The sequence below is a fragment of the Oryza glaberrima genome, chromosome 8 (assembly GCF_000147395.1).
Source record: "Oryza glaberrima chromosome 8, OglaRS2, whole genome shotgun sequence".
NCBI lineage: Eukaryota > Viridiplantae > Streptophyta > Magnoliopsida > Poales > Poaceae > Oryza > Oryza glaberrima.
The window spans coordinates 23,947,357-23,967,844 of record NC_068333.1 but is presented as its reverse complement, the minus strand read 5'-3'; the positions used below and the strand labels follow the sequence as shown (position 1 = coordinate 23,967,844).

The 20,488-nt window shown below is 44.4% G+C and overlaps 3 protein-coding genes across 3 annotated transcripts; 1 reads left to right on the top strand and 2 right to left on the bottom strand.

Annotated features, from left to right (window-relative positions):
• Positions 1-41: 41 nt before the first annotated feature.
• On the bottom strand, positions 42-10,624 carry LOC127781904 (disease resistance protein Pik-2-like). The gene is made up of 4 exons (XM_052308969.1): positions 9,668-10,624; positions 7,659-9,336; positions 6,425-7,093; positions 42-1,972 (listed from the first exon to the last, which is right to left on the bottom strand). The coding sequence occupies exons 2-4, from the start codon at positions 8,724-8,726 to the stop codon at positions 128-130; spliced, it is 3,582 nt and encodes a 1,193-aa protein (XP_052164929.1). The 5' UTR covers positions 8,727-9,336; positions 9,668-10,624; the 3' UTR covers positions 42-127.
• A 1,354-nt stretch (positions 10,625-11,978) lies between these two features.
• LOC127782532 (ankyrin repeat domain-containing protein 2A-like) lies at positions 11,979-16,474 on the bottom strand. Its single transcript, XM_052309781.1, has 8 exons — positions 16,338-16,474; positions 15,360-15,472; positions 14,916-15,110; positions 14,657-14,805; positions 14,402-14,570; positions 13,998-14,090; positions 12,517-12,656; positions 11,979-12,414 (listed from the first exon to the last, which is right to left on the bottom strand). Exons 1-8 carry the CDS (start codon positions 16,378-16,380, stop codon positions 12,315-12,317), a joined length of 1,002 nt encoding a protein of 333 aa, XP_052165741.1. The 5' UTR covers positions 16,381-16,474; the 3' UTR covers positions 11,979-12,314.
• A 235-nt stretch (positions 16,475-16,709) lies between these two features.
• On the top strand, positions 16,710-18,082 carry LOC127782531 (uncharacterized). Its single transcript, XM_052309780.1, has one exon. The coding sequence runs from the start codon at positions 16,787-16,789 to the stop codon at positions 18,080-18,082; it is 1,296 nt and encodes a 431-aa protein (XP_052165740.1). The 5' UTR covers positions 16,710-16,786.
• Positions 18,083-20,488: the final 2,406 nt, after the last annotated feature.

Sequence of the window (20,488 nt, the reverse complement as noted above, 5' to 3'; positions counted from 1 at the left end):
ATGGGAGTAAAACTTAATGTTGAAATTTTCAGAATTATACATAATTTTGAAACACTACTTGATGATACAATGGCAAGTATATGAGTATGGAGGGAGCAAGTTGTATAAATCCAGTGGCAGTTTTGTATTACAGAATCTTTAGATCTGGTTTGGGTTTGATCATGTTAAGTTGCTGCTGCAGTTGTTCCTTGAATTCGGTGTAGGTCTGGTCATAGTTATAGCCCAAGAGTGAAACTTCCTTTAGGCTCGAGACAGTTTCTATGCCAGAAAACCCACCATTGTGTATATCCCAACAGTTCTCCACCAGTAGCACCTTCAGTTTAGGAGTTGCAACTCCTTCAAATTTCACCGACTCGAGGCTCCACCAATTGACAAGCTCCAGTGCCGTCAGACCTGTCAAACACTTGAAACCAAAACGGAGTTCATTCTCAAATGCTTTGTCCTGGAGACGTAGAATGGCCAGCATTGGTAGGCTTCCAAGCACTTCCATGGTAGCATCTGCCTTCAGATTGGTGTTGCGAAGGCTCAGCTTTTGTAGATTTTTAAGATCCTTAATCCATTCTGGTAAAGTCACCAGATTGCCATACAGTTGGAGGCTCTCAAGCTTTTCAGGAGGGGGTGACAAGTCATCCAAACAACCTTCTAACCCAGCCTTACCATCTGCCCGCAGTAACAAGGACTGCAGGCGGCCATGGCCGGCAATGGCAGAACAGAGTTCTTCGCAGTTATTCTTGTTGATGCCAGACACACCTAGTTTACGCAGTTGGGTAAGCTTTTTGAGGTTTTTGAGCAAGGCTTTCCCCCGTGCAATGTTCACGATGCTCAGTGTGTGAATGGCCCTCAACCGTCCAATCCCTCTTGGCACTTCAACACTAAATAGATCCAGATTTCTCAACCAAGCAGTGATGAGCAACATAATAAATGATACAACGAACCTGGTTCCCGTCTCTTTTTGGATTGATCTGAACTGACGCAGTAGTATAATTATCCTCTGACCATAGCTTCTAGCGCCATTCTCACCACCTGATGGTATGCCAGCATGGAGGTATTTCAAGTTCTGTAGCCTACCAATGGTTGCAGGCAACTTCGTAACCAATGTTCCCCTGATATCTAGTGTCTCCAGGTTCAACAGGTTACCAAAGGAACTTGGAAGATTGAAGATTTCAATAGAGTCTCGTAGAGACAAGTACTTTAAATGACGAAGCTTTCCGATTGGCACAAGGTCAGAATCCCGAAGACCTTCTGCATCTTCTAAATCAAGCACCCGAAGCATCCTCATCTTCTTAGAAAGGAAAAATGATCTCCACTCTCCAAAGACCGTCAGAGATCGTATGTGGGACACATCCACTATATTTTGCATATCGTTCTTTTCTCTGCTCCAGTTCTCGCTCACAATAAGGTGGCGTACTTTATCTTTAGAGTGCGGGGTGATGTGGTCATCTAGAACAAGAACAAGGTTTTCTTCTTCAGACTTTGAAATGATGATTTCATGCATGAGATTATAGACTTGGCAGAAACCTGTCTTCCCGCTGGCAATTGTTTTTGATTGTTGGATCATACTCTTGTTGAGAAGAGCTTTGAACTGTTCTTCTGCCACTTTCTCGTTGCTCCTGTTTCTCGTTGCTCTTGAGTAACCCTCTGCAGTCCATCGCCTCAATAATCGTCTATATCTGATGTCATGGTCTTTAGGGAAAATCGACATATATAAGAAGCAAGATTTCAAGTGGTAAGTTAAACCGTCATAGCTTGATCTAAGTATTTTCTTCATCTTCTCAAGACTTGGGTTGTTATCAAATTCTTCACTGATGTGATCACCAAACTCCCTCCATTCTATGATATTACGAGGTCTGGTAGACAAGAAACCACCCACTGTAGCGACTGCAAGGGGAAGTCGGCCACACTTCTTTATGATGATTTCTGCTTCCTTCATCATGTCAGGTTTCAATTCGGATTCATCACCATCCATACGTACCTACAGCAAATGTCACTTAATAACAAGCTAAATACTTGAAATATCTAAAGATTTCATTCTCACTCACAAGGAAGTGTGCTCTAGTTTTTTTCTAATAATAAAATCACAATGGAAAATTTTGGAAAATTTGAAAATCTTAGTTGTCCGAAAATTTTGTTTCATTAATTTTAAAAGGGAAAAGAATGTAGAAGGCAAAAATCGACATGATACATAACAAAGCAATCTGCCTCACAAGGATGTATACACATGGATGACATAGACATGGCAATCAATTATTTTATACTAGCCGGTAACATGTGCATTCACATGGACTATTTATATTACATAGCTTGTATGCAAGTAAACTAATTTTGTTTTATTAATACTTAAAAAAATTAGTACTTACAAAATTGTATCAAGAATCCACTCTAACACTTTATTCTACTTATTCTATTTTCTTAATTCAACATTCCGAAATACGAAATTAATAAATATAGGAAAAAATACGAATTGCCCCCCTGAACTATCGCGGGCGACCGAATTACCCCCCTAAACCCGAAAACCAGACACTGCTCACCCTGAACTTTCGGTACCGAACGAATTACCCCCCTCTACCCAATCCAGAGTGGTTTTGTCCTACGTGTCGTACACGTGGCAATCCAGTCGACATTTTCTTTTTAAAAAATGGTGGGACCCACCTATCATACCTCTTCTTCCCCTCTTCCCTCCTCTCTCTCATCCCAAGCGGGGACGACGGGGATGGGCGGTGGACTCGTCGCCAGAGCCCGCCGCCGTGTCCCTCCTGGCATCCCCCACCCTCACGCTCGCGGGGGCCAACGCCCTCGCGCCCTACCTCGTCCCGGGGACGCTCGTAACAGAAGAGTGGAGATCGGGGGTGGCGATGGTGGTGGAGTAGGGGCAGCGGTAAGGGGAGGGGGAGACAAGGTGCGCCGCCTAACCGGGGGAGGCCGAGGTCGCTCGAGCACTGGCGGGGGAGAGGCGTGGGGGGACCTTCGCCGCCGGCCGCGGAGAAGGAGAGAAGTCGAGACGGCGGGCTCGTCGATTCCTTCCTGTGAGCTCCGTCCTAGGCCGCGCCACAGGCCCACACCATCCCTGCCATGCCCGCAGCTGGCCTCAGGGCCCGCTCTCTTGACAGCGCCACACAGAGAGAGAGAGGGGGGGAGCCACTTGTTGCGTGCCCTCGCTACAGTTGCCGCCGCTCGCCGTGGTCACCGTCGTGGGCTGCGCCGCGCGCCCTCGCCACCCCCGCCACCAGCCACTGGGTCGCCGATCCCGACGGTGCCACAGAGAGAAGAGAGAGGGCCTCAGCTGCCCGCCGCCCGGGCGATCTCCGCCTCCGCCGCCGGCCTCCCAAGCGAGCTCCTTCTCCGCCGCCGGTTGCCTGGGCGAGCTTTGCCTCCCCTGCCGGCCGTCCGAGCGCGTGCGCCTCCTCCTTCGCAGCCCGCAGCCAGCCGTCCGCACGCGCGCGCGTGAGAGAGAGGGGATTGGGTTGAGTAAGGGGTATGATATGGGGTAACTCATGGTTAGGAGTTTCAATTAGCAAGTTGTAGCTGGCGTGCACTGCAAGATAAAGTAGTACTATGTTTGTGTTAATGCCAAAATTTGGTAAGATTCTTAGTGGATTCGGTAATGGAAAGAGGTCAATCAACTGACAAAAATTTATCTAGAAAAGACCAAGTTCAATAAGGAATCATGAAGACCATGGCGTGAGAACTTATATTCTATCTATTAATTAGGGAAGGTTTAATTAGTTTTCCTTTATTTTTAGGAAGTTTTGTGTAGTGTCCAATCAGGACTTGTATTTTTTTCCTTTTATCTTTAGGAAACATGTGTCGTGTCCGATATAGACTAGTATCCTCAAAAATCGTGGGCCCTGTGCAGCCGCCGCATTCGCACATGGCCGTCGATGGCCCTGGTTCGAGATATGGCATATCCTAATATTATGAATGTGAATAAAGGCTTGTCAGATTCATAGTATTATGATATGTCACATTCCGTACTAGGTTTATTTATTTTGATACGTTGAGAGTATTTTAGAGAGTGGAACTCTATCTTTGTGCAATCATGTGTCCTCGATCATCACCAGTTCCAACATGCTTGTCGTCACCTCTGGCACTCAAAGTGCTCCCTGCCCGAGCAAGAGCAACAGGCTAATAAGAAGGATCATCTCGTCATTGTCGGCCCATCCTTTGCTGGTGTCATCACAATTGATCTTGGCTTAATTTGTCATCCAACACGCACACAAACTACTATTGGACACATGCCAATGAGCGATCGGTGATCGCTAATGAGCGCCAGTTCAATATTTATTGCATTAGCCTAGCCGTGTAAAACAACTCTGAGGCGAACTCCAATTCTTCAGTTAATTTTGCTTATTTTTGCATTGGTTCGTCGTGAATGAGCCCATCAACCGGACAGGATACACACGCCTGTCCTGCAAGTGGGAAGGCGTGTATCCAGGAACACGGGCGGAAGCAGATTCAAATAATCAGATGACGCTACAATGGAAACAACTTAAATTTTTTAAGTAGAGTATAGATATAGATTTAATTCCAAAATTCAAAACTAATAAGTAGCAAGTTGCAATTAGCGTCGCTTGTTCTTTTAGTAGTCTTATCTCATTGCGATGTGGTTCCACCTAGATAAATGGCTAGGTTTATACTGAATTAGAGGATTGCCCCATGCAGTTTTACACGGAGCTGGATAATTCATGTGGAGTTAGATTTAATATACAACTCTAAAATTTTGTTTCTAAATGTATCATTATATGTAAGTCTATTTGGATTTCATATACAACTCTTGGCTTCTATTTCTATGAGCATCTGGATTTCATAAACAACTCTTAGATTCTATTTTTATAATCTCTAGATTTCACTTACAACTCTTAGCTTCTATTTCTATAATCCCTGAATTTCATATACAACTCTTACCTTCTATTTCTATAATCCATGTGTTAGGGTTATGGATAAGGCATACCACCATAATCGTGGGTTACGCTCGGTGCGGCCAACTATATACTAAAGTCTTATACGGAATCATGCCTCATATACGAAAGGTGTTCCAGATAAGGAATGAAAAGTAGAGTTTAAGTTGGAAACTAACAGGACTACTCGAATCGTATCCATATGTGTCTCCCTAATTCTACTTGTACAAGATGACATCTATGGGTACAAATACAAGACCCCATAGGATGAGAGAAAGAAAGGGAACATAAATCAACAAACACCGAGATAAGTGCAAACCTAGACAAACACAATTTGGAGCCACAAAGGCCACATAAGGGATCTAGCGCTATACTCTATCTCGCCGAGTTCGTATTCGACGAGGAAGACTACTATGTCGTCGACTACGTGTGGAGATCCATGCCGGCAAGTCAACGATAGCTAGATTAGATTGTCCCAAAATTATACTCGTGTGATACTGATATATAGAGCAACACCGACTTCGGCCAACAGGAGCGGAGCTATTACCTGTTGAGGGGACCCGAACCTGTACAAAAATCCTTGTCTCCGTCTCTTTTACCTCAATCTCGTATATACCCTGGCATCAACGATTCCCATACCATGTAAATACCGTAGTCGTGATCTACAACGTCGACACCATGGATTTCATATATAACTCTTAACTACTATTTTTATATAGATATAATTATATTTTATATATAACTATGTCAATCAATCTATATTGTATAATCCAGACCAACTATTAACTAGCGGTTAAGAACTTTTTCTTTTTCTTCAATTAATGTGGAAATTTCTAGCCTCCACAGCGAATGTGGTGTCTCCTTTCAAGGCTATTTTAATAATATAAATAGATAGACCAGTGGCCATGTGAGGTACAACATAATGATTATTAATTTTAAATTGAAAACTAAATTTTTAGGCTCCACAATCGATGAGTACATCTCATATTTATTATTTCCAAATTTCGATGTTACTGATTTGTTAAGAAATTGACAATCCAAAACACCTTTAACATTTTATTAATCAATTCAAAACAAAAGGCAAAATTTAAGACTCCAGCCAAAGACTTTCCATTAACTAATTCAAAATTTTGTAAGGAATTCAGGAATTAACAAAAATTGAGGTCCACACAGTTACGACTTTGTATTTATTATTTTTGTATTTGTGTAATTATTAAGATCAAGAAATATAAAAACAAAAACATATTAGGATATCACATACATATTAGTAATTATCAATTTTAGATTTTGGGGTATAATTATGAAATTAAATTGATCTATTCTAAAATTCGTAATTGTTCATTTATACAATTGTAATATAATTTGATTATTTGAAACTAACATATATATGGGGGGGAGAATTGTTCATTTGACCCTGTTCTGAAGCCTAATTATCAATATATATAACATAAAAATTTGAAACTAACATCTATGAAGGATATAGCATAGTGGGCAAAACAAGCTAGTACTATGTGTGTGGGAGCATTTACCTTAGTTAAGAATAGCTCACGAGCATCTTCGTCTGTTAGACCTTTGATATTGTACATGTACATTTCTTTCTTGGAACAACGTTGCGCAACATCTTGAAATCTTGTAGTTAGTATGATCCGGCTACCATTGTTGTTTATAGGCAAGTTTCTTATTATCGAATCCCACTCAACAAGAGATAATAGGTCATCAAGAACAATGAGGTACTTCTTCCCTTCTAAGTCTTGGGACACCTTGCCCCTTAACATATTTAGTTCCATCTTGCTTAAATCATTCCTTGGAAGCCGTAGCTTAGATTCTCCCTTCTTTTCAGGGGAATCTTCATCTATACACTGAGCTAAACTCCTAAGCAGCTCAGTTTCTTTGAGTGGGTGTGGTATAGTTACCCAAGCACGCCTCTCAAACTTAAGCTTCTCAAGATCAGAGCTCTGATAGATGCTTTTGACGAGAGTGGTTTTCCCAATGCCAACCATTCCCCACACCGAAATCACTTGATGGTTCAGATTACAATCAGAAAGCAGTTTGATGACATCATCCTTTTCTTTTCCTCTACCAATGAGCTGTGTCCCGCTGCGAGTCAGTTCCTTCACAGCCGCAGTGTTGGAATCTCTGTTGAGGAAAGGCCGTGAACTGCTTTCAGGCAGGTCTGAATTAACTGACTGAGAGACCACCTGAAAAAGAAAATGCCATTAGACAATAGTTAACTACCTCCAAAATTAAGTACATTTAGTTGAATGGAAGCATTATATTGATCGATCTGGATTATTGTTTGTTCAAAGTTTTTTTTTTCTTTAGTTGGTGAATGCACTATAACTGAGAAACAAAAAATGGTTGTTTGATTGTACTCCAACTATTCAGTGAAGGTTGGTCAAATCAATAACAACAAACATGCTTTAGCTGACAAGGAAAAGAACTCTTATGCTAGTAGGTGGCTTTAATATCATTATCTAAAAGAAGGTGCCTTAATACGATGAACATACTCCTGAATATCAAGTCATTTATCAGAATCATATTGAAATATAATGTTTGGGACACGGTGAATTATGTTGTTACTGCATTTAAGATTTTTTTTTCCTATACAAACACTGTGAATGAGTGATGGTATTCATAGTTTCATCCAAAATTTCTTGTATCCCTACCTGAAATAAAAGGCAAATCGAATTTGCAACTTATGCATATTATTTTGTTATGATTTTTTTCTGCATCAACGTGAAGGGTTGGATATATAACCATTACCTCCTTGTAGAAGACATAAAGAGGTTTGGCAAATGACCCTTCATGTTGAATCTCAGACACCTTGTACGGATCATCGGTACAACAGCTTGCAACTTCAGCTTGCTGTGTGTACACTAGGACTCGGCTCCCGTTATGATTGTTTGGAAGATAAGTTTTTATCCAGTCCCACTCTTCTATTGTAGACAGGCCATTAAGCACGACCAAGTATTTCTTGTTGGTCACATATCCAGTAAAGTCATGAAGCAAATTATAATTTTGTGCTTCCATCTCATTCAGAACAGACACCCCAGAAGGTGTTCCTTGTGGTGTCTTGCCAGTACCCTCGTGAGAGTTCGCTTTGAACTGCCTCACCAAGCTCCCCATGAATTCGTTTGCATCAAAGGAGTGCATCAGCCTTACCCAGGCGTGGCATTCAAACTGTCCTTTGAGCTTTTCGTAGGCGGCTCGAACAACAGGCACTGTCCCAGCAGGTCCACTTCTTGTTTCCCACACAACAATCACTCTAAGTCCACCTTGTCTGTCGTTGGTGATGAGCTCCGAGAGGTCCACCTTTTCTCGTTGCTTGGCGGCACGTCTAGCCTTATCAAAGTCGTCGATAGTGGTGGTGGACTGCAGCAGCTCAGCAGCAGTAACGGAAGAAGAAGACTGTGGAGCAGCTGCATACACACCATGGTAACGCATGTTTCTCTGGCTGACATCCTCAACCTTGGCTCTCAGCTCCTTCATCTCGTTCCCGATGCGACGCCTCTCCCGGTGTACCGTGCAAGGGAGGCTCCACCAGGGTGGTTTCTTCAACCGGGCGGCGTAGTCTTGGAGGCAGTCTTCAACGTCGTAGGCCACGTCACGTACTTGCTTCACCCAGGTCGTGATGACCTCGTGATGATGTCCATTATGCTCTTTGTCTGCAGCCAGCAGGAAAGACTGCATCATCTCAAGCTCATCCCTGATGAAACTTTGGTCCCGCTGGACCCCCAGCTTCAAAGCTCCCTCTTCCGCGATCGCGGATTGGGCATAGCTAACTGCTCCACCAAGCACCGACTTGCCCACGCTCACCGCCGTCGCCTCCATTGCTGGCCAGCTCGCCTCTCTTCTTCTGACTCTTCTTCTTTGATTGTGTGGATGGGTCTGCTTCTACTGCCAATGCAGGGGACTTGAGCAGAAACCAACGGGGGATTAAAATGAGGAGCTTCAGCTTAGGGACAAACATGCCAAGATGGTGGGGGCCACCTGGTTCTTATCCATTGATCCAAAATTGAGCTTATTAGCCATTGAATCATCATGCAGCTGCAGCCTCTCATTTCTTCGTTGTCACTTTGCTAGCTATTTGCAATACCAGCTGCAGAAGTGCAGGGTTGACGACGAAGCCACCGGCACCAAAGCAAGCTCTACACGCTACACCTCCATCAGCCCAGCCCTCATATTCACCATTTTGTGGTGTACTTGGATTCCTCCCACCTGTTTCACATACTCCATGGCTAGTCTCCAAATCTGATGCGTCAGTTTCCCTCAAATCGAGCTCCTAGCTCGCCCATTCAAAATTGCTAGCTTCACCACTAAATACACCTCACTTACATCCACCATAACCAAATTGCTTCACCAAATTGCGCTGGGAATGGCTGGACCGCTGGAACTGGAATTGAACGAACATCTGGGGCTCTTCAAGATACATAGCTGATAGCTAGTGATAGGATCGCGGATGCAACCACATTTAGGTATCATTATCAAAAAATGCGAATATTAGGGAAAGATCTAATATCGAATAAATAGAAAGGGTGAGGCTTTGAACCCAGGCCAACTAACCCACCATCTTATGGAGCTAGCCGGAAGATCCCTGGACGTTTCTCTAGATTTAAAACAATCCCCTCCCATAAGGAGATTTAGTTTAGTACCCAAATTAAGAGCTAGAGGTCAAAAACTGATAAACCTAACTGAGGACACATCATGCGAATCTTAAATTTGACAACTGCTGAAACTATTTCGGGGCCTCAGCAGAGTTCAAAAGGAAATACCAGCAAAATTTCAGAAGAAGTTCATGCGCAGACGAAAGATTTGGCGACAGTTTGGGGGCGAAACGGCGGAAAGAAACCGGCCACCCGCAGGCACTGCCGCTGAACCCACCGCCGCCGGCGCCGGCGCCTGCCCCCACACCCTTTTCCGGCCATCGTGGCAATGCTGCACTGTCGAACGGGCGGCGGGCGCCCGCCGCGCCGCCGCACGCCCGCCGTTCCAAACCGGATCTTGCTTTCTCTCCATTCTGTCGCCACAGGTGTGTGTGACGTGTGTTGGGCCATGGAAGAATGAATGGGCTGTGTACCTGTGATCATCAAGGAAGCGCTTCCAAAAGGAAAAAAAATATGATATTTTTATTTTTCTTTTGCCGGGACTGCGAAGAATGCCGACCGATGTATATTAAGGAAAAGGAGAAAATTGTACAAACCCCCGGAGGCACTGCCTTTACAATAATAAGCAAATTACAAAGGTCATAACCTCTCCAAAGCTAGCGCTGCGGCAACACTCAACGAGCTAACTAGCCCGGTTGATTTCCAAGTTTCCCATTCATCACATATGGTCGCACACAATTCATCACATATGGTCGCACACAGTTGTGTGACCGACGAGGCCGTTCCCTCGAAAACTCGTGCTTTGCGCTCTTTCCAAATCAACCACGTAACGAGGATGACCCCGGCGTCAAACGTCTTGCGATCAATCTTCGCAACAGATTGCCAGGCAGCGAGCCACTAACCGGCAAAGTCCGAGGACAGCAGCGAGAAGGAGAGGCTCAAACGAGCCTGAACCTAGCACCCAAACCTGTTGCGAGAAGGTGCAAGCCTGGAAGATGTGTTGACAGGACTCTCCATACTCAGAACAAAGGTGATAATTTGGTGCGAGCTTCCAACCACGATTGTGTTGAATGTGTCTTTTTGCTGATGTGGTAGCTTCATTATCACTGAAATTATAAAAAAAAAATGAGACCTACTTGTTATCCTCTCCCTTATCTTTCTTCCCTATCTCCTCTATATATCTCTATTGCCTTCTCGGTGGCACCATGGTGGCGACGCTCTTCTTTGTTGGTAACGACTATCGAGAGGTGGCCGTGTTAGCGACGCGCATAGTGAACAACCCAACAATCGACCGGGAGGTGGAAAGTAGCTGGATGTAATGTATGAATCGGTAAAAAAAAATGAATGGGGCCACCAAACGATATATTTGCAAACGAAAATTAATTTGTGAATAAAATTTTTATATATGTGTTCTTAGCCATCTAAAAGTAAGGCTAGAAAATAAACTATGATAAAAAAAAACCTTAAAATTAACTTTAAATTTGAAGTTGAAAATTCAGATTTCAGCTTATAAGTATAAGTGAAAAGATAAGGCTGGAAGAGATTGATCTTTTCCGCATTCATCAAAAGAAGGTCAGCATCCAGCCATTTCATTTTTCTTTCCAGCCCGAGCTTTCCAGAGTCCAGATAAACCTGTACATGTCAAGAGAGTGTGGTAAATAGCGATCATCATCCCTGCGTGTTGCAATACTCAAGCGAGGAATGGAAGCATCGACGGCAAGTTGCAATTTGCACAACGACAGGTAACTTCTTCAGAGCACACACCGGCGAGCGCGCACGGCGGATAACGCTTGCTCGCGCACCGGACAATCACAACGCAGGGGCTCTGCATCTAGGGGCCGTTTATATCCGTTTAAATGTAGAAACCGGTTTAATCTATTATTAAAAAAATCTAGCTAGCAGATCCAGCCAAATTCCATATTCTTCTGGGAAGCTCCAGCGACGGCGACACGGCAAGGCCTAAGTGCCCCCCTTGTTGCCGCGGGGTCTCACTGTATTTTTTTTAAAAGTTTTTTAAATTTTTGTGATAAATAGAATACCAAGTGTGCGTCACGTCAATGAAAACCACTAGTCAATACTGTCATTTTACATAGTTTTAATAGTTGAAGGAATGATTATACCGGTTTTAGAGTTAAGGGATACGATTAAGATCCAACCTATATTTGAGAGTCTAAATATCCTTCCAAAAAATACTGACTGGTTGAGCCGGCCCATATAAGCAAGGAAACGAGACGTACGCCACCGTTCTGTAGTGCCTTCTCTTTGAGAAATACTCCCTCCATCCCTAAATATTCACCGTTGACTTCAACATGTTTGACCGTTCGTTTTATTAAATTTTTTTAAATATATAAAACTATATGTATACATAAAAGTATATTTAACAATATATCAAATGATAGAAAAAGAACTAATAATTACTTAAATTCTTTGAATAAGATGAATGGTCAAACATGTTTAAAAAAATTAACGACATTAAATATTTAAGGACGGTGGGAGTAACATAAACATAAGTCACAAGTGATTTCACAGAAAAGGAAAAGACATATATATCAGCTTTAATATCTGCGCAGTACTAAAAGAAAAAGGAAAATGCGGATAAACAATCTCGATTGCACTAATGAAAACAAGAGAAACAAAGCTGGGGCACACAAGTCATCGTGAACCACAGCAGTTGTGTGGCAGCCCCTTCACCGTATCTTATGAACTGCCACTGGGTAGCAAAGAAATATGAATGGCGGCACCAAACGACGCAAATTAAAGAATGATGATCCTGGAGCCAAACTGCTCATGCGCCCATGAGAATAACAAAGGCGATCTACAGGAAGGCATCCTTTTCCAGCAACTTGAGAACCTCATCCTGGTTGTTGAGCTTCGCAACGTCAATGGCCGTCTTGCCATCCATGTTTTCGAGGGTGCTGCGATGCAATTCGAGACAGTCAAAGAATGCAAAAAAAAAAAAAAAGATGTGATCGCAGCTAGCAAAGCGAACAAGGATGAGCAGGTTTAACTTCACTTACACAGCGGCTCCGTTCTTCAGCAGAAGATCCACGCACTCCTTCATACCATAGCCAGCGGCGTAATGCAGCGGAGTGTTCTTGTTCTTGTCCAAAGCATCCACTGCAGCACCCGCCTCAAGAAGTACTTGGGCACACTTCAACTGAAAAAAATAAAAGTTTGACCCCAAATCCTGATTAGTCAGTGAACAAGCAAGGAGCAGATGCAGTTCCCAAAAAAAGTCTCACACCACATTCTAGATCCACAAGACAATGAATCAAAAGGTAGTTTGTCGACGGCGTCTTTTGGCGTCGCGACCCTCGTGAGGGCGTCATTTTAGAGTCTTCGTGTCGTAGTGGTGTCGTTAGCTCGGTGGCGGTCGGTCTCGCATAGCGATGGCCGGTTCGGTGCTTGGCTTTCCTCTCTGTAGTGTGTGTTTGGACGGTTGGCACATGGTTCGGGGCGTGCGCTCTGGTGCACATTCTTTCTCGACAGCCCGCTGTCGATGTAAAACTTTTCTTATAACTTTTTCTTCCTATCTTAATTACACATTCGGTCATTCCGGTAAAAAAAAAAGGTAGTTTGTCATTCATTAACTTTTGTGCTCTAGCATTGCACACCAACTGCAATTATACAAACAGCAAGGTTATGGAAACTCATAGTTCGATACTATTATAGCTAGGTGAGAGGTGCACATTGATCTGGCAAGTTTGTGCAATGTTCAATGGACAGGTTACTGTGGATTGACCTGTGAGGTCTGGATTATCATCAATGAACTGCCCCCAAAAAACTAACAAAGTAAAACAGCAAGCTCTGCACCTTTCCATCTACTACCTCCGTCCTAAAATATAACAACTTCTAGCTATGAATCTAGATGTACATATGTCTAGATTCATTGCATATGTCCAAAATGCTTATATTTTGGGACGGAGGGAGTACCAAAAAAATCTTGAAACGTGTGTTAAAAGCAAAAAAAAAGATAAATCAATAAATTTGTCAAAACTCATCATAGAATGCAAAAAGACAACTAGCCCCCAAATAAGCTGAATTCAACGATAGCTCGCTACCAAAAAAAAAAAAACATTAGGGGAACTTCAATTAGTATCGGGGATACTGATGGCAACAATATATTCACTCGTTTGCACAATGAACTGTCACATTGCATACATGCAATTTTCTGAAGACTAGTAAGGCATACATGCAATCCGTTTTGCACAGGATTCGCAACGAGATGTTTTTATCATTGCTAACCTAGTCATTTGCAATAACAACAAATAGGTACTAGTAGATAATAGTAGTGTTTATTAGATAATAGTAGTGTTTATTCGGCATTTTCTACTTGCACAGGTTTCGACCCTTGTCGAGCACGCTCACCAGGGGAAATATTTACCTCTTCCTTCTTAAAACCATCGACTCCAAGTCCTTCCCTGGGTCTAACCTTTTTTTTTTTTTTACTTGCACAGGTTTCAATTGTCATTGGGTTTAGTTAAGCAGACTTGCATACCTCCCCATATCCACATGCAAAGTGTAAGGCCCTTCTGCCCTCTGAATCTTCTTCGTCTTTGTCTGCTCCACCATCTAAAGCCTTCTTCAGACCCTATTAGATGACTTAAACTTGTAAAGAAAGGCAAGCTGAATTGACAATGAAACAAAAAAGGCCATCGAGATCACAATTTGTGCGAAAACCTAGACATGTTGTTCAGAGCAAAACCAAAACGGAGAGGCATATTACTGTAATTGAAGATATTATATAACCACACACACACGAATGGACACTTCTCAAGTAAATTATACATTACACACCAACAAGACAGAAACATATGCAAACTCTCAAGCTCAAGACTAAATAGTATTATTAATAATAATTTCAAAACCTTAGCTGTACTACTTAGCACTCTGCCCCCTTACCTCATCATCACCAACACTGGCAGTGTGATGGACAATGGATTCATCTTCATATTCACCTTCTTCCTCAGTTCCTTCAGTTCCAGAAGGTTCAGCAAAATCAGGGCCGCAGCCGCCTAAAGGCCCCATTGCCTGGCTGATCTTTCGAAATGTTTCTGGGTCATTCCAGTACCTATTATGAGCAAAAAAGCAGGATACATCAATAAGTGATAAACATATGGTCATATTCCCATATCATCAGTAGTAAACATGACCTACTTTATCAGTGCAGCAGGATCACCAGTCTCTAACTCATCCATAATTGATTTCACGGCTGGATCTTCCTTCATACGAGAAACACGCTCTTCTATCTTTGCATTATGCATTGGACTAGTCAAGTTTTCCAGCAGACTGGACATTGCAGGATCCTAAACCATGCAATTGAATTGTGGAGCATTTAGGACAACAATAGCCAAATTAAACAAGGAAAATGAACACACGGGAGATATTTGGACAAACTAGGAAACAAACATGGTACCTTCACAAGAGCATCCCCAAGACGCTCTGCCATTGTAAAAAAATGGGGGCTTTCCATGAACTTTTGCATTGTTTCAATGTAAGGGTCTATTGCAGGCATGCCCTGTTCTCCTTCGCCTTCCAGTGCCTGCTCCGCCATCTGGGTGAACGCAGGGTCCTTTGCAATCTGATCTGCTATCTCCTTTACAGATGGATCCTGAAAAACATAGGTGGAGACTTGAAGCAATTGAAAAGGGAGTACCGAAGGTTCATAAAATCTAAAGCGCAAGTATGCAGCTGGCAGGATCATGTAAAATAACTGTAACAAACAAAATGTATGAAGAATTCAAGTGAACAGAAACCACAAAATGTATTTAGAGTTCAAGTGAACAGAAACCAATTGGGAATCCAGCATGTAGTGCAAACTTATTATAATGGTGGTGGAGGGGGGGGGGTGGGGTCATACATTGAGCAAGCTGTGCAAAGAAGCAAAATCAAAAGTATTTGCAGGAGAGCCTCCTGGCAGAAACCCTTGATGATCATTGGATGATCCTTGTGGTTTTGAACTTTTTTTCTCGTCTGCAAGAGAATTGATCAAATCAGAAACATGCATCACATGGTACCGTAGCCAGCTTTGACAACAAAGCATAAAACTGGCTAGTAAAGAAGCTGAATAAAAGAACTGATTCCTTGCTTCTTTTCTACCTTTTCTTATTACAATATATGAGGGAAGCTGCAATAAATCTTTTCCGCGAAAAATTGAGGTTGCAAAGTGGATTAGAACGCAACTACTATGAATGAAGATGGATTTGACCAACGCACCAAATAATTCCCAATTCGATTTTATCAACTCATCAGCTGCCAGTCACATAAACAAATTCCAAAATGCAAAACAATGTCGGTCATAAGAATCTCTACTATAACACCAAATCAAGGTTGATATTTTTCTTATCAGGATGAGGATATGAACAAAAAAAACTAACATGATATGATAAACTCCCTTCGTTCTATGAATGTGCAATGTCACTGTGTAAACCTCATCCCCTTTTAATTCAAATTCAGGTGGGGAAGCTCTCCCCCCGGTGACTTATTCTAAAAAAAAATAAACTTCCAATTTCAGTTTCTTTACTCCTTTACAACGAGCTGTGGGTGATGATGGTATGATCTGCCTTGACAAGTTCTTTCTTTCTTTTGGCTAGATCTACATAAACATAAATGAACCGAATCAAAGAAACCGAAGGGATCATTTCGTTTCAGTAATTCAAAGGTTTATTACACCTAGACCACATAAACAAAATCCCTATAAACCAACAACCGAAACAGTAAATCACGCACCCCGAATAATCAACGAGAGCACGATCCATCGCATCTTGGGCACACTACAAAACCCACGAGAGAGAGAGATAGAGAGAGAGAGAGAGAGAGAGATTCACATTGACATTACCATTACCAGTCGGCTCCGACGAAGAAGAAGACCGCTCCGCCATCGTGGAGATCAGCGCCGCAGCACCGTCGACGAGGAGGAGGAGGAGGAGTCGAGTCGGCGATCGATCGGCTGGGGGAAATTGAGGCGATATATGGGCCGGGCCGAAGGCAAAAGGCCCGCGAATATTTTGGAGGCCGTGTGGTACAAAAGGAGACGGATCTTTATTCTGTTTGGAGTTGGACACGGCACATCCCTAATTCCCTAAAAAAATTGCATGTCAGGATTCGCGATACGTATACGTAGAACGAAATTTTCCTTATATATTTACCAGAAAAACTAGATTTAAAAAAAAAAAACAGTAGGCTCTGAATTACAAGTCCCAACTCTAAATCCCAAATCCACCGAGTTCCTCTCCGGCGAGTCGACGCCGCGCCATCGACTCCGACGACGCCCCGGCCGGTGACTTGATGTCGTCGTCCCGGCAATCGATCGACATCAACAGCCACCGCCGCCAGCCGATTCTCCTGGACACGAACGTCCTCATCACCGACGCCATGAACGACGACACCGTCGCCACCATCACATCCAGCAGAGGCCACGCCATCAAGGTATCTTCCTGGATCTCCCAACCCCCGGCAATCTCCTACCTATCGTTCCACTGCCACTACTCCTCCCACCCTAAATACAACAACTTCGACGAACTTGATGCCATAATTGTCGGAGCAGAAGGCTCGTTCATCCTCCTCACTGCTCTCGCAAGCCCTCGCGGCAGCGAGAGATACGACTATTTGATGTATAAGCTACATGGCTATGGTGGCTATGGTTACAATGGCGAGTCGTCGTCGTCGCTGGAGCAGGTTCCACTTCCTCATGTTTATCCTCTACCGGTAATCGAGGAGTTCGGTATCGTCCCAAATGGTGGTAAACATTTCGATCTAGCTGCTCTCGTCGTCGATTATCGGTCACCGATGAAGTGTTCGTATTCGATGCACATCTATTCATCCAAGGACACTAACTGGAGAGTCATTCCGATGGTCGATCCGTACCCGGAGGTTAGGAAGGTTATTGCAACCAAGGTGATCACGATCGCGGAAGGTGTGCTTGGATGGGTCGATCTCGATCACGGCGTGATGGTTTGCGACCTGCGTGAAGATGTCCCCGGTTTACGCTACGTTCCTCTACCCGCGCCGCTGCCTCAGAACTGGTACAGATTGAAGGAGTTTCTCCCAGGAACTTTTGCTAAGTCGTTCCGTGATCTCGTGTGCGTCGACGGTGTGATGAGCTTTGTCGAGATGGAACACCGTGTGATCGTAACAACCGAGAAGCCGAGTGATCCCAGCAAAATGCAAGTTCTTTACGACACTGACCTGATAGTGTCATATAACCTCAAAGATTTGGACAAGAAACCCCAGCAGCTGCAGAGAAAGGATGGTTGGAGGATTGTGTCATGGAGTCGGCCTGTTTCGTCCAACTGTTGGGAAAAAGGTTGTGAGGTCGATGCTGTTGACATCTCAGGGTTAAGTCCAAATCTTGCTGAGAATTTAGCTTCTCCAACCCTGGGTGTGGATGATGGTGATGTTGTGTACATGAGATCTAATGCTAGCTTGGGTAAGGGGAAGATAGTAGCTATTGATCTTAGAAGGAAGAAAGTGAAGGCAATTGGACCATATTCCTTTGAAAATCATGATCCTTTTTCTTTGAAAGCTTTCTCGACATGCTTATTGCCTCCAGATGATTCGAGGAAACGACCAAAGTATAAGTAACTGTACCTGATATTAAGAATGGTGTATATATGCGCAAATCTTATTCTCTAATTAATTGTACTTAATACTCTTAATGAGACTTCTTGTTTCTTAGGCTATCAGCTGAGAATGTCGAAGGCTATTGGCCTCCACAGAGGTGCTTCAATCCTGTTCTAGACATACCTGGATACCTTGATGTTCCTCGATAGTGTCCTGAGGTATGTTGTAGTATTCCATATGCCTTACCCATGTGTGCATTTTCTCATCATCATATATCATATAGAAAGATAAATTAGAATGTGCCTTAAACCATAGACGCCTAGTTACCCTTGGGTCCACGTACTGGTGGACCTGATACCTAGAGTCTTGCTTGCAACTTCTATGGTAAAAAGAGATTTTCTCCGGTCCAACAAAAAGTATCTTGAGATACCAATACCTCATGGTACTAAATCGTTTCCGATTGTTGGATTTAACAATGTACATCCTGCCCAGATAAATCCAATAATCAGATGATTTATTTGATACCGTGAGGTATCGGTATTTCGAGATACTTTTTGCTAGACCGAAGCAAGTCCGATAGTAAAAACAGGTAGCCGAAATTTACTCATGTAATTTATGTGTTCTTACTAGTAGTAATTTTGCCACTTGTTCTTTACATCCATACACATCCATACTCATGGTTTACAAAAAAAACGATAGCTCCCTAGAATACGCTAGTTTTGGCAGTATATGTGATTAGCTCTGGTTTTTGCCAAAAAAAAAATGGAAACCGAAATTTGCATCAAAACATGGTTTTTGAATGAGTTGTGAACCGAACCAAACTTGTTTCGAAAGCTAATTGATCATGTTCACCACTTTAAAATTATTGAAAAAATAAAAAGCCGTTCAATTCTATATTGAAAAATAAAACTGAACCGTTCTAATAAAATGATTGTTTGAGTTCATCTTAGAATGGAGTACTTAGTAACAAAAATGAAAGTTCTGCTCGGATGGAGGCCGGCCAGGAGGAGTCACATGTCGAGCAGGAGGTGGTGAGATTGATCGAGGACGACGAGGGCGTTCCCGAGCCAGGGAGCTCTATCTCGACTGCCTGGTGCTTGGACGGGGAGAGGCGTCTGCTAGCTGGCAGAGGAGTGGGTTGTTGGTGACGCGGCGAAGGCGACCGCGGGCGAGAGTGCATGGAAGGGTGGCTTGGGGACACCCGGCGCACTGGCGAAATCGGCCGAGGCGGCCTGCGACCACGCCGACAATGTCAAGCTCTATGTCCAGAAAGAAAGCAGAGGAAGCAGCGCACAGGGTCACGGCAGGAGGCGGCACGGTGGTCGTGGGCAAGACACACGAAGCACTTCCCTCGAGTTCTCTCTTGGAAGAGGTGGAGGGATGCTGCATCGGCCCAGCGCAGATGGTATGCAGGGCGCTTTGAAGGAGCGCCTGAGCGACTTGTAGGTGGACGCTGGCCGGTGTGTGCGGAGGCTGCTTGCGGCGCCACCGAAAGCGTGGTTTGACCTGCGTCCATCCCTCCTTAGGGGAGGCATCGGGTGAAGTCGTATCGTCGTGGCGACACACCGTCTCCTCTGTGTGGTGCAGAGCTCGAAGGTTACTCGGGGGGGGGGGGGGGGGGGGGGGGGGGGGGACGACGGAGTTCAAGGCGGGTCGTCGAGGTGGCTGGCGATGCTCAGACCTTGCTGATGGCGGAATCGGCAATTCAAACCGGGAGTTGGCGCTACGGGCGGTTTCCTCCGGCCGAGCTAGGGTGGTGAAGGGCCAGGAGGGGGTCAGCGGTGTCCCAGGGGCTCGTGGCCAGTGGAGAAGCGCGGTCGGGAGCGGCTGGGCCAACGCCATACCCCGGGCTGGCGACGGCTAGGTCACCACTTGGAGTGAGGAGGAGCGCAGGGGCATCCATAACTGCGTCGGGGGGGGGGGGGGGGGGGGGGTTTGACGAATTGCGTCGGCGAAGATACGCTAGCGGTCGGGGTGGCGTGGATCCGGTGTCTCCGGCACCTGGGAGACGCTCCGCGGAGAGGGAATGTGGGTGGATCTAGACGGCAGCGACTCCCTCCAGAAATCGAGCACGGGCTCGTGCGGGCGTGGAGAGGAGGCTGGGGTGAGCGGCGATCTAGAGTCAACACTAGGCGAAGGAAGCTTTGGCCGGCGGAGGATCGAGTGAGGAAAATATCCCGATGTCCGGAGGTCGGGGTCCTCTCCCTAGGGTTTCCCCGTGGATTGGGCTGGGAAATCCCTATCTCGTGGGCTTCCAAATGGACAGGAAATAAAGCCCGTGGAAATTTTCACCGCGGGCCTTTCTCCCAGGGGAATGGGCTGGGATCCCCCGGGATCCCGGGCTGCCAAAGGAGGCCTTAGGGGCAACATACGGAGTATTATAGTACTTGCCCTAATGAGGTTGATTCTGGTACTCCGTTTCCTCTC

Excerpts from the sequence above, each read along its gene's own strand:
- LOC127782531 (XM_052309780.1), top strand. The coding sequence starts at position 16,787 with ATGTCGTCGTCCCGGCAATCGATCGACATCAACAGCCACCGCCGCCAG.
- LOC127781904 (XM_052308969.1), bottom strand. The coding sequence starts at position 8,726 with ATGGAGGCGACGGCGGTGAGCGTGGGCAAGTCGGTGCTTGGTGGAGCA. Across the intron at positions 7,094-7,658 it reads TTTATGTCTTCTACAAGGAG|GTGGTCTCTCAGTCAGTTAA; the intron begins GTAATGGTTATA and ends TTTCTTTTTCAG. Across the intron at positions 1,973-6,424 it reads GTGAGCTATTCTTAACTAAG|GTACGTATGGATGGTGATGA; the intron begins GTAAATGCTCCC and ends CATTTGCTGTAG.
- LOC127782532 (XM_052309781.1), bottom strand. The coding sequence starts at position 16,380 with ATGGCGGAGCGGTCTTCTTCTTCGTCGGAGCCGACTGGTAATG. Across the intron at positions 14,091-14,401 it reads CCAGTGTTGGTGATGATGAG|GGTCTGAAGAAGGCTTTAGA; the intron begins GTAAGGGGGCAG and ends GTCATCTAATAG. Across the intron at positions 12,657-13,997 it reads TTGCATGTGGATATGGGGAG|TTGAAGTGTGCCCAAGTACT; the intron begins GTATGCAAGTCT and ends TATTTTTTTCAG.